Source organism: Myotis davidii, unplaced genomic scaffold, assembly GCF_000327345.1.
Source record: "Myotis davidii unplaced genomic scaffold, ASM32734v1 scaffold152, whole genome shotgun sequence".
In the NCBI taxonomy this organism is placed as follows: domain Eukaryota; kingdom Metazoa; phylum Chordata; class Mammalia; order Chiroptera; family Vespertilionidae; genus Myotis; species Myotis davidii.
This window is the reverse complement of record NW_006283545.1, coordinates 805,816-825,994: the sequence shown is the minus strand read 5'-3', so window position 1 is coordinate 825,994 and position 20,179 is coordinate 805,816. Positions and strand designations below refer to the sequence as shown.

General features: G+C 43.0%; 1 protein-coding gene across 1 annotated transcript; it reads right to left on the bottom strand.

Moving 5' to 3' along the window:
* Positions 1-16,449: 16,449 nt before the first annotated feature.
* On the bottom strand, positions 16,450-20,173 carry GPR12 (G protein-coupled receptor 12). Its single transcript, XM_006753752.2, has one exon. The coding sequence runs from the start codon at positions 19,491-19,493 to the stop codon at positions 18,486-18,488; it is 1,008 nt and encodes a 335-aa protein (XP_006753815.1). The 5' UTR covers positions 19,494-20,173; the 3' UTR covers positions 16,450-18,485.
* Positions 20,174-20,179: the final 6 nt, after the last annotated feature.

Here is a 20,179-nt window from a genome sequence, read left to right as displayed (position 1 = left end):
TGAAAAAGAAGCTCACAATCACTGCAGATTTTAATATCCTTTTCTCAGACATCAAAGAGTGGTGCATGATAGGTCTTTGAAGTAAGAAGAGCTGGATTCAATCATGACTGCTACCTACTAACTGTGGGGCCTGGGCAAGTTAGTGACATGTCTGAGATCAATAGCCCTGGTCTGCAATGGAGGGATGTCACTGCTCTAGTGAGGATCATACCTGGTTGAGCTCTGAGCACAAGATGCTTTTGGTTTCCTCATTCAAGCCTCCTTTCCCTGCCATGTTGGGAAATGACAACGTGGCCAGATTCCATATCTTTCCACCAACGTTTGTTTTCTAAAAAAAAAATTAAAACTTTAAAAAGACTTGTTCTTTAGAGCATTTTTAGGTTTACAGAAAAATTGCACAGGAAATATAGAGAATTCCCATATACCCTTTTCCCACCCACCCACTGTTCCCCTAGTGTTAATATCTTGCATTAGTGTGGCACACTTGTTATAATCGATGAGCCAATATTGATATATTCTTATTAACCTAAGTTCATGGTTTACATTAGGGTTCACTCTTGGTATTGTACATTCTATGAGTTTTGATAATTCTATAAAGGCATATGTGCACCATTAGTATCATATGGAATGATTTTCATGTCCTAAAAATCCTCCCTCTACCTTAACCCCTGACAACCACTGATCTTTTTTCTTTCTTTTTTTTTGATGCCCTCACTGGGAATTGAACCAGTGACCTTTTGGAGCACCAGGCGACGCTCAGCCAAATGAGCCACTCCGGCCAGGGCTACCACTGATCTTTTTACTGTCTATATAGTTTTGCCTTTTTGAGAAAGTCATATAATTGGAATCATACAGTATGTAACCTTCTTGGGTTGACTTCTTTCACTCAGCAATATGTTACATTCTCTCTCACACATTGGATGAGCTAATATTAACTACAATTAAGGTGAAGGTGAGGGATATGTAATCCCAAATAACGATGGTTTAAACAAATAGAGGGGGAAAACCCCTTCCATTATTTATTTAAAGACTAGTAAGAATCAAAAGTCATGTGAGGGCAGTGCATGCATGATTATAGAACTGTAAATTGGTAGCTGAGAGAAATTTGCCAATAATGAGAGGAATCCGTTTAGTCAGTACAATCATCACAGACTGGTGTGGTGTGCCACATTGCTCTACCCTAATTCCCAACACATGAACTTCATTCATGGCTAAGATAACTGCTGTAGTTCCAGCCGTCACATAAGCATTCCAGCCAGCTAGGAGGAAGAAGGGGGAAAGGGTGTGTTTCTTCCTTTTAAGGACATTTCTAGGTTCTTATAGTCAGTAATCAATGGGCTTACAGCCCATTGGTACAAGGAAGGTAAGGAAGTGTAGTTTTTAGTCTAGGTAGTCATATGCCCAGCTAAAATTTGGGTATAATACCAACAGAAGGAAGGGAACAATTCCCATAGTTACTTGCATCGTTTGGAGAACATTAAAGCAGATCCAATTTATGAGCCCACAGCAAGACTCCAGGAAAAGACGTGTCACACGTCCCCTGCTGCCCCAACTCTGACTCCTCACCCCCAGCCCACAGGGCTTTCCTGTCTCTTTCTCCCCATACCTCCTGCCTCTACAGTTCTTCAGTCCTCCTGGGCTGGGAGTGGGGGGACCTCGAATTGAGTCAGCAGAGTTCAAGTGTCTTTAGCAGGGGCGAGCATGGGCAGAACAGAGTCCTGAGAAACCTCATCTCCTGCACGTCAAGGGTTCCACACAGTGTTAGTCCAAAGCATTCATTTCAGTCCCTGCGTGTGGGGCGTGAAATAGCATATGAGCACATCACCACCAAGATGAGGTACACCTTCCCCAAATTCTGTCCAGCTCTTCTGGTTTGGGGGTACCCACCCCTCCATCAGCAACAACAGGCCCTTCTGCCCTCAGCATGTTGCCGTTTGCCCAGGTTTTGTCCTGTGGAAATAGCCTTGTTTTCACTAAGTGTGAATTCTGTCCCTCCAGAGAGCTGAGAATCCTACCTTGTGTTTCAGTTCTTTTTTTTTTAAAATTATCTTTATTGTTGAAAGTATTACAGATGCCCCCTTTACCCCCATTGACCGCCTCCACCCCACTCCCACCCCCTCCCCCAAAATTCTTAATAACAGTGTAACATTCCCCCATGTGTCCTGAGCAGATTGTTACTGACTAGGAAGAGCTGGAGCCTGAATTATTTACTCTTTCAAAGCCATTTAAAACAGACTCGAGGTTATCTCCAGGGTGGCTGTCACCCCCACTTACACCTCAGGATGTTTCCTTGAGTGAATTGGAACTGGGAGGAGTTAGAGCCTCCTTGTGAGAGACGGCTCAGGAGGGCGCTTCACCGGGAGCATCAGCCCCCACGGCGCTGGGGACACACTCTAGTTCCTTCGGACTTCAAGACACAGTCTCATGCAGCGCTCTCTGTGTAGAAAATACTCCTCACTGACCGAGAAAGAACAAGTGGAAACAAGTGTGGACGGAGAACCCCTGCGGGCCGTGTCTTACCTGACGTGGGCAGGAAGGCTACCTGAGACGCTCTCACAGGTGGAGCACAGCCAGTGCCGCACATGCATTGCGCAGCTGAGCTTTGAAATGTCAGGAGGGCCACACTATGTGCAAAACCACACTATGTGCAAAAAGCCCACATTTGCAACTGAATTTCAGCCAAGGAGGAGGCTTTAGAAAATAAAACGGCTTATCCTCTCTGAGTTTTGGTATGACATCTGGCTTGTCCACCAATCCTTCCCTGCCTCCTCAAATGCACCCCACCAGCCATTTCCATCAACTCCTCAAGGTTTGGGGTGGAAGCCTGTGGCCAGCTGCTGTGCATGGCAGAGACAAGCTGGCAAAGTTGGGATGAGCCAAGAAAGAAGTTGGCTTCTGAAAGGGGCATGAGGGAGGGCCCCCTGAGGAAGCGGAGCTCGGGAAGCTTCCTTCGCTGGGACAGGGGAGGGAGAGGAGAAGGCAGGCTTGGAAAAGAGGGGCCCCCGAGGGGAACTGGAGTGAGAGGACACACTGAACCATGGCCTCTTCCCTTGACCTCACAATGTTGGGTGAATAAAAATGTATCACAGCGTGCTTGGAAGGAAGCCGATGGCAAGACCAAGATTTATGTGATGTTTGCAAGGGAAGAGCTGATATCTGGGTTCAAAATGCATCGTGTTGACTCTGCATTTCGATGGTGTATCAGGTGGTTAAGAGCACGGGCTTTGGAGTCCAGCAGATCCGGGTTCAAGTGGTAGTTCTACCACCTTTAATCAGCAGTCAGTAAACAGGTCTTTATAGCTGCAAACTTTTCCAGGCACAGTGCTCGTTTGGGGTATATGGCAGCGATCGGATTAGCAGATAGCTGTGTGGCCTTTAGCAGGGTAAGTAATTTCTTTCAGTGCACTTATGTAAACTGAAGATGATATCTACACCAAAGGTTGTCATTAGGGTTAAAAGAGAAAATGCATATAAAACATCTCGTCTCCACCTGGAAAAATCCTGTTTTAATATGATCTATCCTTATTCCGTATTCCATTAATACTGAGAAAAAAAACTCTCAAGTTCTTTGAAACTTTAAGATAGTAATTAGGTCACTAACTGGCCTCCTTTTCTTCAGGACAAATAACCCAATTCCTTTCATCTTTCCTCGCCGGCTATTTCCTGACCTTCAATCACCTTTAACATGGACTTTATTCCAACTTGTCTCTAACCATTTTCAAATACAGTGTCCCCCATGAGCACAATGGGCTCCAGAAACATGGCTGTGCAGAGAGGAAAGACAGGTCTCAGCCCTCCTTCTGAGCCTACTTGGAGCCTTCCCTCACTGGCCTTTCCTCTCCTCATGCTCTAGGTCAGCGGTCGGCAAACTGGCCCCTTGAGTGTGGCTCTTCCACAAAATACCATGTGCGGGCGCACACGTACAGTGCGATTGAAACTTCGTGGCCCATGCCACGGGGCCAAAGAGCCGCATGTGGCTCGCGAGTCGAGGTTTGCCGACCACTGCTCTAGGTTGAGAATGAACCACCCATAGCTCCCATCAGGGTAGGACCTGCAAAGGAGCCGTTCGCTCAACGGAATCCTCGCAGTCATTCTGCCTGCCCTTGTCTGTGCAAATGTATCCAGAATAGAATCAAAAGTCCACGGAGAGCGTTTGCCTGTGTTGCTGGTAGACTGCACATTGTTACATGGAGGGCAGTTGGGAACTTTGCCTCAGAAGGTCTCCTCTAAGATTTCTGACGGAAAATCATGGATGTGGGCAAGCGCATGTATGGGGATATCCCCTGAAGCATGTTTGCAATAATGAGATTGGGGATGGTCTGGGTAGCCAATAACAAGAGAATTGGTTAAATAAACAACAGAACTTACATTTGGTAAAACTCTACAGAGCCGCTAAACGTGTGTGATTGAGGACTACGCTGTTCACCTATGGAAGTGTGCTCGCTGGACATTCAGTGCCAGCGTGCACATGGAAAGCACTGGAAGACAGACTGCAGGAGATGCACTTCGCACCTTGCCTGGCCTGTAAGTGTTAACTGTCATCACTTTCAACAGCATGAGCTGAGGTTTTAGAGAAGCATTCATGAGTAATGGGAGAAAATACATCACAGCTTAAAGTGTTTATCAATGGGAAGAATTACAGACATGTCCTCCTTTGTGCTCTTCTGAATTTTCCGAGTGTCAGCAATGATTAGTACTTTCACTTCAGTGTTACAGAGTTTTGCTGAACTCTGCCCATTACCCCGGCTCTAACCTTCTAGAACCGTCTTCCACGGAGCCCTGTGCTGGGTGGCCGGAGATGCGCCGACCCCACAGCATTTCCTCCAGCTGTGATTTTAGATCTTTTCTTTCATCTCTCTAGGTTTTGTTTACTGGTTTGGGGAATATTATCTGACTTTTTTTAGGTTATGGCAGCGGTTCTCAACCTGTGGGTCACGACCCCTTTGGGGGTCGAATGACCTTTTCATAGGGGTCACCTAAGACCATTGGGAAACACATATATAATTACATATTGTTTTTGTGATTAATCACTATGCTTTAATTATGTTCAATTTGTAACAATGAAAATACATCCTGCATATCAGATATTTACATTACGAGTCATAACAGTAGCAAAATTACAGTTATGAAGTAGCAACGAAAATAATTTTATGGTTGGGGGTCACCACAACATGAGGAACTGTATTAAAGGGTCGCGGCATTAGGAAGGTTGAGAACCACTGGGTTAGGGGATACTTGCTTATGCTGACACTCAGGAGAATTTTCATTTGCAAAAATAAAAATAGCTCCATTCCTTGAGCCCTACCAGATGTGGCCATGTTCCCGTGATCTCAGCAGAATGTCTTACAGAGGAGGACGTTTAGGCTCAGAGACATGAAGTGACTTCCCAGAGATGACACAGAAAGAAAGTGAGAGCTGAGATCCTGCTGCAATTCAGGCGGATAGGAGATGAAGAAAGCTAGTACCCCTCCCGCTGGGCCTGCGGGCAGGCTACGGGCTCCCCTTAGCCCAGAAGGAAAGTGCAGCACACAGCTGCCATAGAAATATTCCTAAGCAAGCTAAAGCTGCAAAGGCAAGATCAGAATTTATGTTTTTGGAATACATATAAATTTAATTTATTTGCTGCTTAATCTCTGGCTCAATCCATATAATCTTTGCTTCAGATTTTGTACATTCTGAAAGTGTTTAGTTTATGCAAAAATCTAATTAGGATTCTATAGAAATGTCATTAAACGCAATTTTGTTGCCTTTTCAAGATTTGAAACTTCAACTTCTAGAGTCAACATCCCCATTCTAGACATAGGTGACCTCTTGTTTCTAAAGAGCACACGCAGGTTAATTGAAAACAATCAACAAATGTACCTACTCAACAGTAAGGGATAAACAACTTTTTACAAAACAAAATTTGTCATGTGGACCACATATAAAATGACATGAACCTCATAGGTAAGTGTCTTGTTTTTAACTAAGCTATTTTATAACATGAGCTAGAAAACTGTACGTGTTCAATTGAGCAAGAGTTACAGCCTACTGCCATTCTGATATTTGACAAAGAATTATTGTATCACTTTAAAAATTAAAATCAAGTGCATAATCTGTGAGCCACATGAAGCTGATTTTTTTTTTTTACAATTGCTCCCACTGAAGCATATTTTCTTACATTCTTTTTTTTAAAATATATTTTTTAATGAGGAAGGGAGAGGGAGACAGAGATAGAAACATCAGTGATGAGAGAGAATCATCGATTGGCTGCCTTCTACTGAGGATCGAGCCTGCAACCCGGGCATGTACCCTGACCGGGAATTGAAACAAGATCTGTCTCATGGGTCGACTCTTAGCCACTGAGCTACACAGGCGAGGCACATGAAGCCGATTTTAACCCACAGCTGAATCCTTGGGGGAGTTGAAGAAAGAATTCGATTCATTTTTAGTATTTGACATTTTAAATATTAGCTTTCAAAGTGTCACAACAAGTTTAAGAGGCAGTATGGAAGTTAATGTAGCATCTTCACATACTCAGCATCAGTCAGCATTTCTGTGACAAAGTGGCCCACACAGCAAGGCCATGACTGTCTGCTTCATGTGAAGCTGAAATCACCGACTCAGATAAAAGCAAATTAAATTCTCTAGGAAAAGCGATATCTGAAATATTATATGAAAGAAAACTATTGTAAATGATCTTGCATTTTCTTTTTTCCATCCTTCAAAAGTCAATTGGGGGGAGGGGAGGGAAATGTAGGAAACACACAATTTCAAAGATGAAAGTATTGTATGAGAATCAAGAAAATGAATTCCTTGTTGCAAGCAAACCTGAAGATGACTGTGTTTGTGAGGACAGTCATTCTTTTACCTGCTGAGTGTCCATGGCCCCCAGGCAGAGAAAAACCTGATGCCCACTTTTACTTGGATCCTCCCAGCTGGCCCAGCTCACCCCCAGTCCTGGAACACAGAAGCTTCATGACCAAAGGCCCTGCTTCTCACACTAACCTAACCACATGAAAAATGACCAGTTTGGTGCTTTTAAAGCCACAATTACAGTAACTGCTCTGAGACCCATCTCTACTCTCTCCCATCCTTTCTGCCCTGGGTGCCTCATGGGGCAGAGCAGGTGGGAGGATAATTTGCATATAAATGAATTATCTATATTTGTTATGTTCTTTAAACTTTATTAGAATTGGTACAATACATTTTGTTTATTTTTTCTAAAAAGCCACTTTATTGAACTACGATTGATATGCAAAAAGCTGTACAAAATTAATGTATACAACGTGATGAGTTTGGGGATAAAAGTATCCATCTGTGAAACCATCACCACAATCTGTGCCATAAACATACCCACTACCTTCAAAAGTTTCCTCTGGCCCTCCTATTCATCGTTATTGTTATAACACTTACCATAAGATCTACCCTCTTAGCAAATGTTTGGGTACACAATACCGTACCATTAATTATAGGCTCTTTGCTGTATAGTAGGTCTCTAGTACTTACTTCTTTTGTATAACTGAAACTTTTACCCTTTGACTAATAAAATAAAATGTTAAAGACAGGAGAAAATGGTGTACTATTTAATTTTTAAAAAGCCATTGTGAATCTTATGAAGTGAAATTCTTGTCCAAAGTGATAACCACTCCTAACGTTTTAGTGTCATCAATTAAAAATTCCAAGTTAGATTTTCTTAAAACAGGGCATAGTGTATAATTTAAAGCTGGTGGAATAGTAAAAAGAACTAAGAGGCAGAAACTTGATTTCTAAAAATCACATTTGTAGTTATTTTTAAAGTGATCTTTGTTTTAGTTGTCTCCATGAGAAATTATATCTGGGTATGTGCTGCCCAACACACTAACTACTAGCCACATGTGACTCTTTAAATTTAAGTGGATTAAAATGAAACTAAAAAGATCCAGTTCCTCAGACTCATTAGCCAATTTCAAATCCTCAGTAGCCACATGAGCCCCGCAGTTATTATGCTGGATGGCACACACAGAATATTTCTGTCAACACAGAAAGTTCCACCAGGCAGCTCTTCTCCAGAGTTTTTCTAGGTGGTCAAAATGGAAAATACAGCTCTAGCTGGTTTTTCTCAGTGGATAGAGCGTTGGCCTGTGGACTGAATGGCCCCAGGTTCAATTCCGGTCAAGGGCACATGCCTGGGTTGCGGTCTCAATCCCCAGTGTGGGGTGTGCAGGAGGCAGCCAATCAATGATTCTCTCTCGTCATTGATGTTTCTATCTTTCTCTCCCTCTCTCTTCCTCTCTGAAATCAATAAAAATATAATTTAAAAATGCAAAATACAGCTAGGAAAGCTTTTAAAACAAGTAACTGTTGATACAACTTTTAAACATATATAACCATTCAGTTTTGATAATTCTATGGTAAATAAATTCAAACTAAAATGATATAATCTCAGGCATGTAACATCAACATGAAACACTGACATTAAAAGTAACTAACTATTGCTCTTGCAACTTGGCCGCCAACATGCCATCCAGACTGAGGAAGACCCGCAGACTTCGGGGCCACGTGAGCCACGGCCACGGCCGCATCGGCCAGCACAGGAAGCACCCGGGGGGCACCAGAGCTTCTGCCCAACTGTCAACCTTGATAAACTGTGGACCCTGGTCAGTGAGCAGACACGGGTGAATGCTGCCAAAAGCAAGACTGGAGCTGCTCCCATCACTGATGTGGTGCGATCGGGCTACTACCGAGTTCTGGGGAAGGGAAAGCTCCCAAAGCAGCCTGTCATTGTGAAGGCCAAGTTCTTCAGCAGAAGAGCCGAGGAGAAGATTAAGGGTGTTGGTGGGGCCTGTGTCCTCGTAGCTTGAAGCTACATGGAGGGGAGTTCATTAAAATGTCCAAGTACTTAAAAAAAAAAAGTAACTAACTATTGAGTTGTATGCTTTTAAAAACTCATGTTTGGAAAAACTGAGTGTGGATTCTTGAACTCTTCCGTTTTACCCCATTCCCACTATTTTATTTCATATCTCTTGCAGAAAAAACAAGCTTGACTTTATACATCCTCAACAGTTTTCATTGCCAAAACCTAAAGAAGAATACATAGACTAAATGTCTGTACAAATGCATGCACACCCACACATGCACACACACCACTGAAGTATACCTTGACTAGATGCTACTTGCAGTAACAATTATTATTCTTGGGTTTCAAGTTCTATGAGTCAGCTGATTGCTATACTAAAATGACTGCCAAACTTCATTTTTATTGAAATATTTTATCAAATATAAAACATAAACAATTTTCCTAAAAAGCTTGCAAACCTGGCAGATTAGAAAACAGCCAATCTATGCATTTCTCCTTCAGTAGCACTAAGAAAGCAACTAACTGTCCTGCTTTTTTAAAAATCCCGTTTTTGCTCTTATTTTGAGAGTTTCTTCAGGTTACCTATAATTTTTAAGGTAGTTTTATAGGTATATTTCCTTTTCAAAAATATCGAGAATCATGAAATAATATCGTAGTTAAAGGACTGGGGCTGCAACAGAGCAGTAGAGTAGAAGTGGGGGTAGAGACATGTATCCCCAGCATTGAATGCAGTTCACTTAACTTGTGTTCAGGGGCAAGGAACCTCCCTCAAGCACATGCTAGAAGATAGTCTTATATTTAGGGGTGTTATAACAAAGAAATTTTGAGATTTCTTATTTTCTAGCAGCTGCCTTCGATATCATGCAGACAGGCCTGTCAAGGACGGACACCCAGTTTAAACCTCAAGGCAGGTGGGAAGGAGGAATGTCAGTGGCAAAGAAGGTCGCTGCTGTGGTGGACACACCTGCCACTTAACAAGCGCAAGATCCTGGGCATGTCACTTAGTCTCTCGATCCTTAGTATCCTTTCCTGTAGAAATGGAGATAATAGAAGTGTCATTGGGTTATTGGGAAGATTGAAAATTTATGTAAAGTGCCTAGTACAGTGCCTGGAGAACAATAATCATCCAATAACTTTTGCTATTTTCTGTCACTTTCAAAAATAATTGTACCATTATTATTTCCATAAGCTTGTCACCCTGGGTCTGCCACCTCCAAGCCAATGACCTTGGAAGGCGGCCTGGGCCGGAGCTTCCTGGCCAGTGAAGTGAGGTATGTGCAAGGTCCCTTTCAGCTTGAGAACAGGGGCTCTGTGACTACCAAGACAGCTAAAGAACCCATTTAAAATAAAAATTAAAAATACATGCTATGTCCCATTTTTGAAAAGCCTACACATAAATTAGCTATTTTTAAAAATAAATCTTTCTAAAGAAGTTTTAGCCATGCACATACACGTTTATACAAATGCAAGCTTTTGACTACTAACCCCTTTTTGAACATACACTGGTGGATTTCATCAATAAAGCATCAATACATTTTTTAAAGTCTTACATTTACAAAGCACCTAAGTGTGTGCTTTTAGTGATTATGATAGTTCATTTAAATGCAGTTTTCATAAGATTTTTTTAAGAATCGGCATCCCACTGTCTCCATGAAGCTTGTCTAGACTCCAGGGCACACTGTTCAGGCCTTGGAGTGCCAGCTGTGTGTCTATGCCAGCCCTCCGACCCTGAGCCCAGGCTACCTTCAGAGTCATCTGAACTCATGCACAGGCCACCCTTTGCTAACCTGGCTGGGCGTTTCTTAGTAGACACTGCTTATGTCCAATATTTCACAGTGCCTAACAAAGTGACCTACACAAAGGCTGTGTCGCTTGACCTCTCTGTACACTAGTTTCCTTCCTTGTAATGGAGAATATCAATACATGCCTCACAGCATTGCTGAACAATTACATGAGACAATGTATGGAAACAGCCCCAAAGCCCAGGCCAGCTCAGCCGTCCACACTACGTGTGCTTTATTTATGTTTGGGGGGAGGGGCCAAAGGGGCAGAGAGCCCTTGTCCCTGGGACAAACTTCATGTGGGATGAGAACACTCAGAGGAAGCGAGGTGCAGTGGGCGAGACTGGCCACTGGCTGCTTCCAGCCGTGGCTCCCGGGTTGGGGTCAGGGCAGTAAGACCAGTCTTTTCAGTTACTGTAGTTATAACCTCTGGATTCAGGTGTTTCAGAAATATCCAGATTTTCACTTGGAGACATCCCAGATTCTCAAGTCAAAGTGCATCCACACTGAGAAACATGTGGTTACTGGGCTGGGAGAGCAGCTGCCTCTGGCCCAAAGCCTATTCAGAGGGACCCTCTGTGTCCTTTATTGCGTGATTTGCTGCTTCTTACACTGGATCCTGTGTCTTTAATAAAAAGTATTTTTGCATATCTAAGATAGGCTATATTCTCATAGCTTTAAACATTCCTAAAGAAAGGTAACCAATCAATTTAGTGAGATGCAAGGATAAAGAGCACCCATGAAAATGACATCCTCTGAAAAGCTGACTCTTGTCCGTATGTCCTGATCTTTCTGTAAACCACAGGATCATGAGCTCAGTGTAAGGGTGGGCGAGATGTCAACCAATCTGCGTCCTAGGAAACGCGCTCAGTAGGGAATCGCATGTTTTTGTCCTGCCGACTCGCTCGCCTTGCAGTGGGACTCCACGGATCGAGCCTGAAGGTCAGACACTCGACCCCCCGCCAGTGAGGGCCTAGTTCTCCGGACTTCCTCACTGAAGACTTCAGATCTGGGTATTGAGAATGAAGGGACAATATGTAGATGAGTGTGACTGTAATGCGCACACACGTGTGCATGTGTGTGTACAAATCACAGGAGATGAGTGTGGATAGACGGCTGGGTGGCTGACCCAACTGTGGCATATTCTCGAAGGTTCACAGATAGGTCACAGAGAGGAAAAGGAGCATCACCTCCCATGTCGAGAGGCCTGATGAACCTTTCCCCTTTCACCGAGTTGTCTTTATATCAATTCAACTGTCATCGCCACGTCAGGTGTCATCTCACTGTCACCCACCACGTAAGTTGTGGTCTGGTCCCAACGGAAGCAGAAGTTCAATCGCGCCTGATGAATGCGGAAATAACCTCAAAAACAGCAAAAGCTCTCAGTGCAGGGCAGCACCACAAACCGGCCACCCAGCAGAGGACAGCGTGAGGCCTGCCTGGCAGAGGCAGCGCGAAAGCCCGACAGGTCCCAGTTACTCGGAGATATCAGTGCCGCTAATTATGCTAGTACCACGTCAGGTTCAGGCAGGGATACATGGCACGGGTTGTGGGGCCTCACACCTTCTGAGTCACCTTCTGGGCGAGGCCCGAGACTGCATTTTAACTCGTTCCCAGGAGCTGCTGCTGCTGCTGGGGCCCACACTCAAGGCTCACTGTACCTGGCCAGCAGAAGCAGAGCGCATCAGTCATTCTGCTCTGGGTAGCGCTACATTTAGCGGGCTAGTGTATCCCAATTTGTTGCAGAGAAATGGTAGATGATATGGGAAAAGGATAACGATCAAAAGGATATGAACTAAAATAAATCAGAAAAATGACACGTAACTGGGATAATTTTATTTGAAAAAAAGAAAACCATATTATTTAATCAAAATTTCCAATATATAAATGTTGACTGTGACTAGAGTGTTCTCTGTATCTCCAGAGTCTGAGCCAAGATAAACAGAATTAGAGTGTAAGAAGAAAGACGGAGATTAGGGATATTAACACACTGCCAAGCATTGAGGGGAAGTGTAGTACTATAGTTTCAAAGGTATTCTGATTTAGATTCAATATAAGAAATTCCACTCTTGAAGTTTCCATCCAATTGTTAGGATTTATAATTTCCAGGCATACATCTGCTCATAGTTCCAAAGGGTCCTGGAAGAAGTAAGTTTATAGTTGGGTCAGAACCAACTTTCCCTTCGGTTTTAGCAAGTAGCCACGATGTCTATGAAAGACAGGCCATAGTCTGGCCAAGATAAAGGGTGAAGGGTTTGTGGTTTCACCAAAACAAACAAGAACCCCATGCTGTCTGGTGAGAAACACAAACCCCAGCCTTGGAGAAAATGTCAGTAAGATATCCTTTTACCTTTAGAGATATTCAGATGGTCAACTACCAGGGAGATCCGGGCCCGAGGAAATGTTTGCGTTCCTGCTCCAAACTTATTTTCAGCTGAACGTTTGCTCACAGGTGCTTGATGTAACTATTTGAATTTTTATGATTAAAAATGTCCTAGATTTCTTTGATTTCTTCTGTATGTTTTATACTATGGAGAAATTAAGATACATATTAAAGTCACTTCACCTATGTACTTTAATATGGGTGAAGTTAAATCTATTGGAAGATTTGAAGTTTAATCTATTGGATTAAAAAATGCTCTCACCTCCTTGGGAAGCAAAGAAGCACAGTGGATGTAATGACTATTGTAACTACTATTATTAATCCTATTTTTGATGCTGAAAAATCACAAAAGGTTACAGATAAATGTCAAAACCAAGGTGAGATATTTTAAAATTTCTCTGGTGCACCTTAGCTAGGAAAAGGTTGTTTTAGGGTGAGTTCAGTTGAATTTTAGAACACAGAGAACAAAATTTTTCATCTCAATTATCTCAAGATAAATTCATGTAAGCACTTGCAGCCCCCCAAATACAAACCAACTTTCCCATAGGTTTTAGCTGAGTTTCTACTGGAAATAACAGAAATACACCACAGAGAAAATGTTTCTTTTTTGAAAAAATGGAGGTGAACATTTATTTCTCAATGTACTCACACAGGCATATGGAAACACACACACACACACACACACACACATCATTTCTGAGAGAACTGCCTTAAGATAATGGTAATTAGGATTTTAAAAGTGAGGACATAAGCGTAGAATAAATATATTTATAGATCTCTACTAGATACTAGAAATTCTAGGAAAAGTTCAAAGTTCATATCCATTGAATGCAGACTACTTATCTATGTATTAACCTCTGACAAGAATAAACACTTTTAAAACAGACATTTCAAAGTGTTGATAGATAGATAGATAGATAGATAGAGATGTAGACTTAGAGTGCTGAAGGTGTGATAGTTATCCTTGCAATAACTTATCAGAGTGCTGCCGAAGACTAATGCATTTCCAACACCAGCATCCTGGGAGCTTGTTAGAAATGCAGCGATGCTCCAGACTATTATAGAAACAGAACCTGCATTTTAATAAGATTCTTCAATTTGTATGCCCTTTAAATACTAAAAATTCGAGGATCCCTAGTCAAAATCACCAATATTTTTTCCTGTTTTTACTTCTTTGAAGTATATAGACTACTCTTGATTCTAAAAGTTCTAACCAGATTTGAAGTTTCCAATTAAATATCAAAAACACCCAATATTCATTAAGAAATTTAAAGGGGACAAGAAGGCATTCTGTTTCTTTATTACATCAGGCATATAAGCAAAGTGAGAACATAAGCATTGCTTAAAATAGCACCGTTTATTTAATATGTAATTTAAATTTGATATGGCATTTATTTAATGTCTTTTAAATTTGAAATGGAAAGTTATCTTAATTTTATATAATATACATTACCATGAAATAAGTCAATCATCATTTTAATAATGGATGAGTATTTCTTTAAGAAAAAACAGTTTAAGAAGGCTCCAAAACATTTTATTGGCACTAAACATCTTTATTTCTTATCTCATTTGAACCTGTTTAAACCTGCTTTAAATTCCGGGACTCTGAGACCATTCATACTCCCCACGTCAATCGAGGAATTCTCCCTCCTGAACTGCTCTTCACTTTGGGCTTCCGGGAAGGAGGCGCTCTGCCTCCCCTCTGCCCTCTCTGCCTCCAGGTCCCAGGGACACAGCTCCCTTTACCACGAAGAAACATGCTTGACTGATACCAAGAAACCGACTTCAAGGGATAAAAGGAAACCAAACCGTGGACAGTCACAATCTGGATAAGTAGCTTCGACTAAGGATTCAGGTATGGTAACTGAATTAGTTGTCCAAGGATAACTATTTCTACTGGAAATAACAGAAATACCTTGATAGTTAAAATATTTAAACACATGGAGTAAAAACGTACCTGCTACCTCAGGACTTCTGGACATATGACTGTTTTACATGATATATTTAGTCTTGTTGCAAAGTTAATGTTGTTGAAGCTATCTTATATAATAAAAGTGTAATATGCAAATAGACTGAACAGCTGAACTACTAGTAGGGGGGAGGAGGCTGGGAGGGAAGGGCCTGTGAGCAGGAGGCACCAAGCCAGCAGGAAGAAGGAGGGGATGGTGATGGGGAGCGGGCAGTCAGCACTGCCTTCTCATCAGCTGCCCGGTCACCTCCCACAGAGGGTGGCCAGACTGCAGCTTAGGACTGCTCTCCGTGAAAAGCAGGCCTAAGCCATCAGTAGGACATCCCCTGAGGGCTCCCAGATGGTGAGAGGGCACAGACCAGGCTGAGGAACCCTTCCCCTCAGTGCATGAATTTTCGTGCACTGGGCCTCTAGTATATCTATATAGATATATACACACATATCTAAACAACTACATATATATCAATACCTGTGCACATTGAACAATTAACCCCACGGAAACTAAGAAATTTTATAGGAAACCATATAGACTTCCAAAAACCTTCACAATTCAATGTAAACAGTAAAAACATGTTATAGTTGAATTGAAAAATCTTTGCTGAAATAAGATGTTTTAAAAACAGAGGTGCTATGGCCAGGTGGCTCAGTTGGTTAGAGCATCGTCCTGTACACCAAAAAGGTTTTGGGTTTGATTCCCTGGTGGGGAGCATACAGGAGGCAGTCAATTGGTGTTCTCACATCAATGTTTCTCTCTCTCTCTCCTCCTCTCTCCTTTCCTCTCTAAAAAAAAGCAATAAAAACATATCCCCTGTAGGGATTTAAAAAAATAGGGGTAAAAAGCAACCACATAACTAGTGTGTATCCGACCATTACATACTGATGTACATGTATGATATAAACTTTACAATAATAAATGAAGAAAAAATGACTGTATAGTAAGAGTGCCTTCACCGCTTCACATAAAATATTGCCTCTTGTCTTCAGAGGGGGAAATACTTAGAAGAGGATGCTAAGAACAGACCTATTCCAGGTAGGGCCCCATCACACGGAATTTTAAACAAGAAGCTTTATGTGTTAATTGTAGAACTAAAAGGTAGTAACAGTAACATGTTATAAATCATTTCCCTCTGCCCTCACAGTGAGGAGCAAGGCAGCAGTGCGCAAAAGGAGGCAGGTATAGATGCTGGAAAACCTGCATCACATCCTGGCTCTACCCTGGAAGCTGGGACCTCAGGCACATTTCTTAGCCTCGCTGAGCCTTAGTGGTCCTGCCTCTAATAGTGTGTTTTTGTGAATACAGTAACAGCAGGTAAATCACCCAGCATGGGGACTGACACAAAATGTGGTAAAACAAAGCACATGTTATTATCATGATAATTCTAACTATGAGAAACCCACCTTTAAGAAAAATGATTTTAGAGATAGAAAGGGGGGGGGGAAGAGAGAGAGAGAGAGAGAGAGAGAGAGAGAGAGAGAGAGCAACATAGATTTGTTGTTCCACTTATTTATGTATTCATTGATTATTGATTCTTGTATGCACCCTGACCGGGGATCGAACCCGCAACCTTAGGTATCAGGAAAATGCTCTGAACAACTGAACTAACCAGCCAAGGCCATTACTACAAAAACATCACTTATTGCTTTCAGACCTCCTTCTGGATATTTCCCAGCCCATGGCCAAACCAACTTACCTTAATTATTTCTGGCATGGAGCTGCTACTGACTCGAAGTGATTAAAAACAGACTCATCATGTTCAATCTACCAACTCAATCACATATTGAAGAAAAAATTTTAAAGGCATCAGCTTGATTAGATTGTAAGGTAATATGCATTGAAAAATCCTTCTCCATTTCTGAAATATTTCAACCTTTCTCCTGCTTCCACAAGTAGCCTAAGGGAGGAGACACAGGTCTGAGTAGAGGATTTATTCCTATTTGTGCTACATGAGAAGGGGCTCTGGAGAGATGGCATCAGTATGCAGTTAGCCGGAGGGTCCTGAGACCATGGGCAGAACATGGGGACAAACCAATGAGGCTAATGATTCACCAGGGGCTCTTACACTGGTCTTATCGCCATCTGGTTGTGTAGACACAGCTGTAAGTCCACTGCCCATGGAGGGAAAGTGTCCCAAAACATCTGTCTGTGCTAACAGAAATGATGCTCAGACACAATGATTTTATAATGTTTAAAATCAGTTCTTCTGTGTAATTTCCTTGTGAAATCCTTGCTCTCTGAAAACAGGAAATACAGTTTTTATTGCATTTAAGTTGGTTTTTTGGTGAAAAGAAGAAAAAGAAGTTGAAACTTAACTTTTTATGAACAGCCACTGGTGAACTTATATGATATGTCACCATCAGATAAGGGTGCTATGTACACACAAACAAAAAAATAATTAAAAAAGGAGACCACCTGTTTCAAATGCATTTTACACCATTGATAATATAAACCAGAAATATGTGGTCTACAATATTTAATTCTATTTGTCTCAATCAAGAATAACTATTAATTCATTCTTAGATGAAGATAGAAAAAAGTGATGTTTTTCATATTATGTGATAGTTTTACATTGATTTATATTTCAGAATATACTGAAATATATTTAATCTACTTTCAAGAGATATTATTAATTTTTTCTTTTTGTTTCCTAAAAACAATGAGACTGTAGCTTGAGAAACTACAAGGGTGAATCCAACTTCCTATGCAAATAAAAACAAATTTCATAATTCACTTTTAAAAGGACATATTAAAAACCTATGTTGAAAAATGACGCATTTGATTCTGGATTTACATGACAACATTTGAAACTAGTGGTCTAGCTAATACAGGCAACCATGCAGAAAGAGTTACAACAGTCATAGAAATACCAGAGTAATTCTTGTCAACAGTAACTGCTGAAAGTAAAGGAAGGATGAATAAGAACGGGCTCACAGTTTCAGTGTTGGTAACTTATTATTGAGTTCATGTTTACAAAATCAGGTTTCTTCCAAGCAAAAGCATGTAAAACATTTCCACTGGCATGAAAGAGACTGTATTCTGTTAGATACATGTAGTATTGAAAATCTACCTTGACATATAAAAAAAAAGTCTGGAAAGAGTAACTTCATTTTCCTCAATAACTCCATTTTATTTTAAAGTCCAGTAAAGATTCTGGGACCAGTTTACTTTCGAGAACATCATGGCCTTGTCAAATCCCTTCCTTTTTGACCCACCATCAACCTTCCAAACAAAATATAAAGCAAAAACCCTGCCTCCAAATAAAATATAAAACAAACCCCCCACTCCTAAACAACAACAGAATGTTGAGCAAAGACCTCAACAATTTTTTTAAAAGTGTGAAAACACGGGTAACATTATTTTCACTCCAATCACTTAACTGATCTGAATGAAAGTTTCACGAATGCTAAGTGTTTCTGTGGCTCCAAACAGAATCCCGCATAAAGAATCTAAGGAAAGCATCTGGACCGCTCGCCAGGCAGTGGAAGTGCTTGGTAGACGCAGCATTGGGTGAGCAGCATCCTGTCATTGGAAGGCTGCTACACGTCGCTGGGGGACCGCGTTCTCTGGGAGAGGCTGGATGGGATGCAGCCGCAGCAGACGAGGCACAGGGCTTTCTGGATCTCTTGGTTTCTGAACGCGTATATGACAGGGTTGATGATGGAATTGTAGGTGGCGGGCAGGAGGGTGGCGTAGGTGTAGATGGAGGGATAGGTGTAATCAGCTATCAAGGAATAGAGGGTAAAAGGCATCCAGCAAGCAGCAAAGGTCCCCAGGATGATGGCCAGGGTGGAGACCCCTTTCCGGGTGGTCACATAGTGCGAGGTGGCCAGGAAGTGGTGCTGCAGGGCTATCTGGTGGGCGTGCCTCATGACGATCTTGCAGATCTGGATGTAGAGCTGAAGCATGAGCGCGAACATGAAGAGGAAGGAGATGGAGAGGATGGCCGTGTTGTTCTTGGTGAGCGGTCTGACCACACTGCAGGTGGACTCGTCCCGGAGGCAGTTCCAGCCCAGGATGGGCAGCAGTCCCAGGCAGATGGAGGTCCCCCAGAGCATGATAAGCATGACATAGGTAAACGTGACTGTCCTCTCCGAATGGTATGTCAGAGCATAATACAGGGAGAGATAGCGGTCCACGGTGATGGCCAGCAAGCTGCAGACAGAGGCAGAGAAAGAGGCGACAATGAGGCCAATGGTGACCAGCCTGGTGGCTTCCGACTGAAGCAGGTAGGCAAACACAAAATTGATGATGAGTCCAACGCCGGCCAGCAGGTCTGCCAGAGCCAGGCTGCCGATCAGCCGGAACATGGGCGCTCGGAGGCTGGGGTTGTGGAAGATGATAAGGACCACGATGGCATTTTCACAGGAGATGAGAGTTCCCGAGGTACACAAGACAATGTCCCAGGGGTTCACCACGAGCTCCGGCTCCGGCTCCACACCGGGAACCTGGGAGGAGACGGCGGCGGAGACGTTCTCCACAGGAGCACCCGCATCTAAGTAACCCCGGAGCAAGCCGCTGAGATTGGCCTGCGGGTCTCCGGTCATTTTAACCCCCGTCCTCTTCAACAAAAAGACAGTCTTTTAATGGACAGGCACAGCAGGGGGACAGTCCGAGATCATGCAGAACTACACAAAAAGACAGCCCGCCCCTCTTCAAACACTGCTAGCAAATGCCACCAGCTTCGTGAATGACAAACTGTTATGAAATAAAACAAAAGCCGAAGTCTCCGTGATTTAAAACTCACTATGAAAAATGCCGTGTGGCTTTGGGGAAAGCACAGGAAAGGACCTCAAAACACGGCTGCCAGTGAGGCAGGCCCCCAGGGGCGGCGCGGTCTGTGTGCTGAAGTGCGGGGGACACACTCCATCCTCTCCCGCAGCCCAGAACGCGCAGCTACTTGCCATCTGGCCGCTGGAGCACCGCACGCCGGCCGCAGCCACAGTCCAGAGCCTGGGTCATCCCGATGGAATATATAAATCGTCCGATTCCATGGAGCTCCCACCCTCTAAAATATATCCCCGTCGCGCGTGCACACACTCATCCACACCCCCAGCCAGAACAAAGAGGGGTCCGGGCTTCCCCCACGTGCACGAAAGGCCGGTGAGCGCACCGGAGGTGTGGAGACAGGCAGACAGACAGACAGACCGGCCGACTGATGCTCAGACTCCGCAGCCACTCCCCTAGCGGCAGGAACGGGCGGCGGACGCGACGGGGACAGAGAGGGCGCTGG

What these genes read in the sequence shown, in the direction of transcription:
- GPR12 (XM_006753752.2), bottom strand. Translation starts at nt 19,493, where the DNA reads ATGACCGGAGACCCGCAGGCCAATCTCAGCGGCTTGCTCCGGGGTTAC.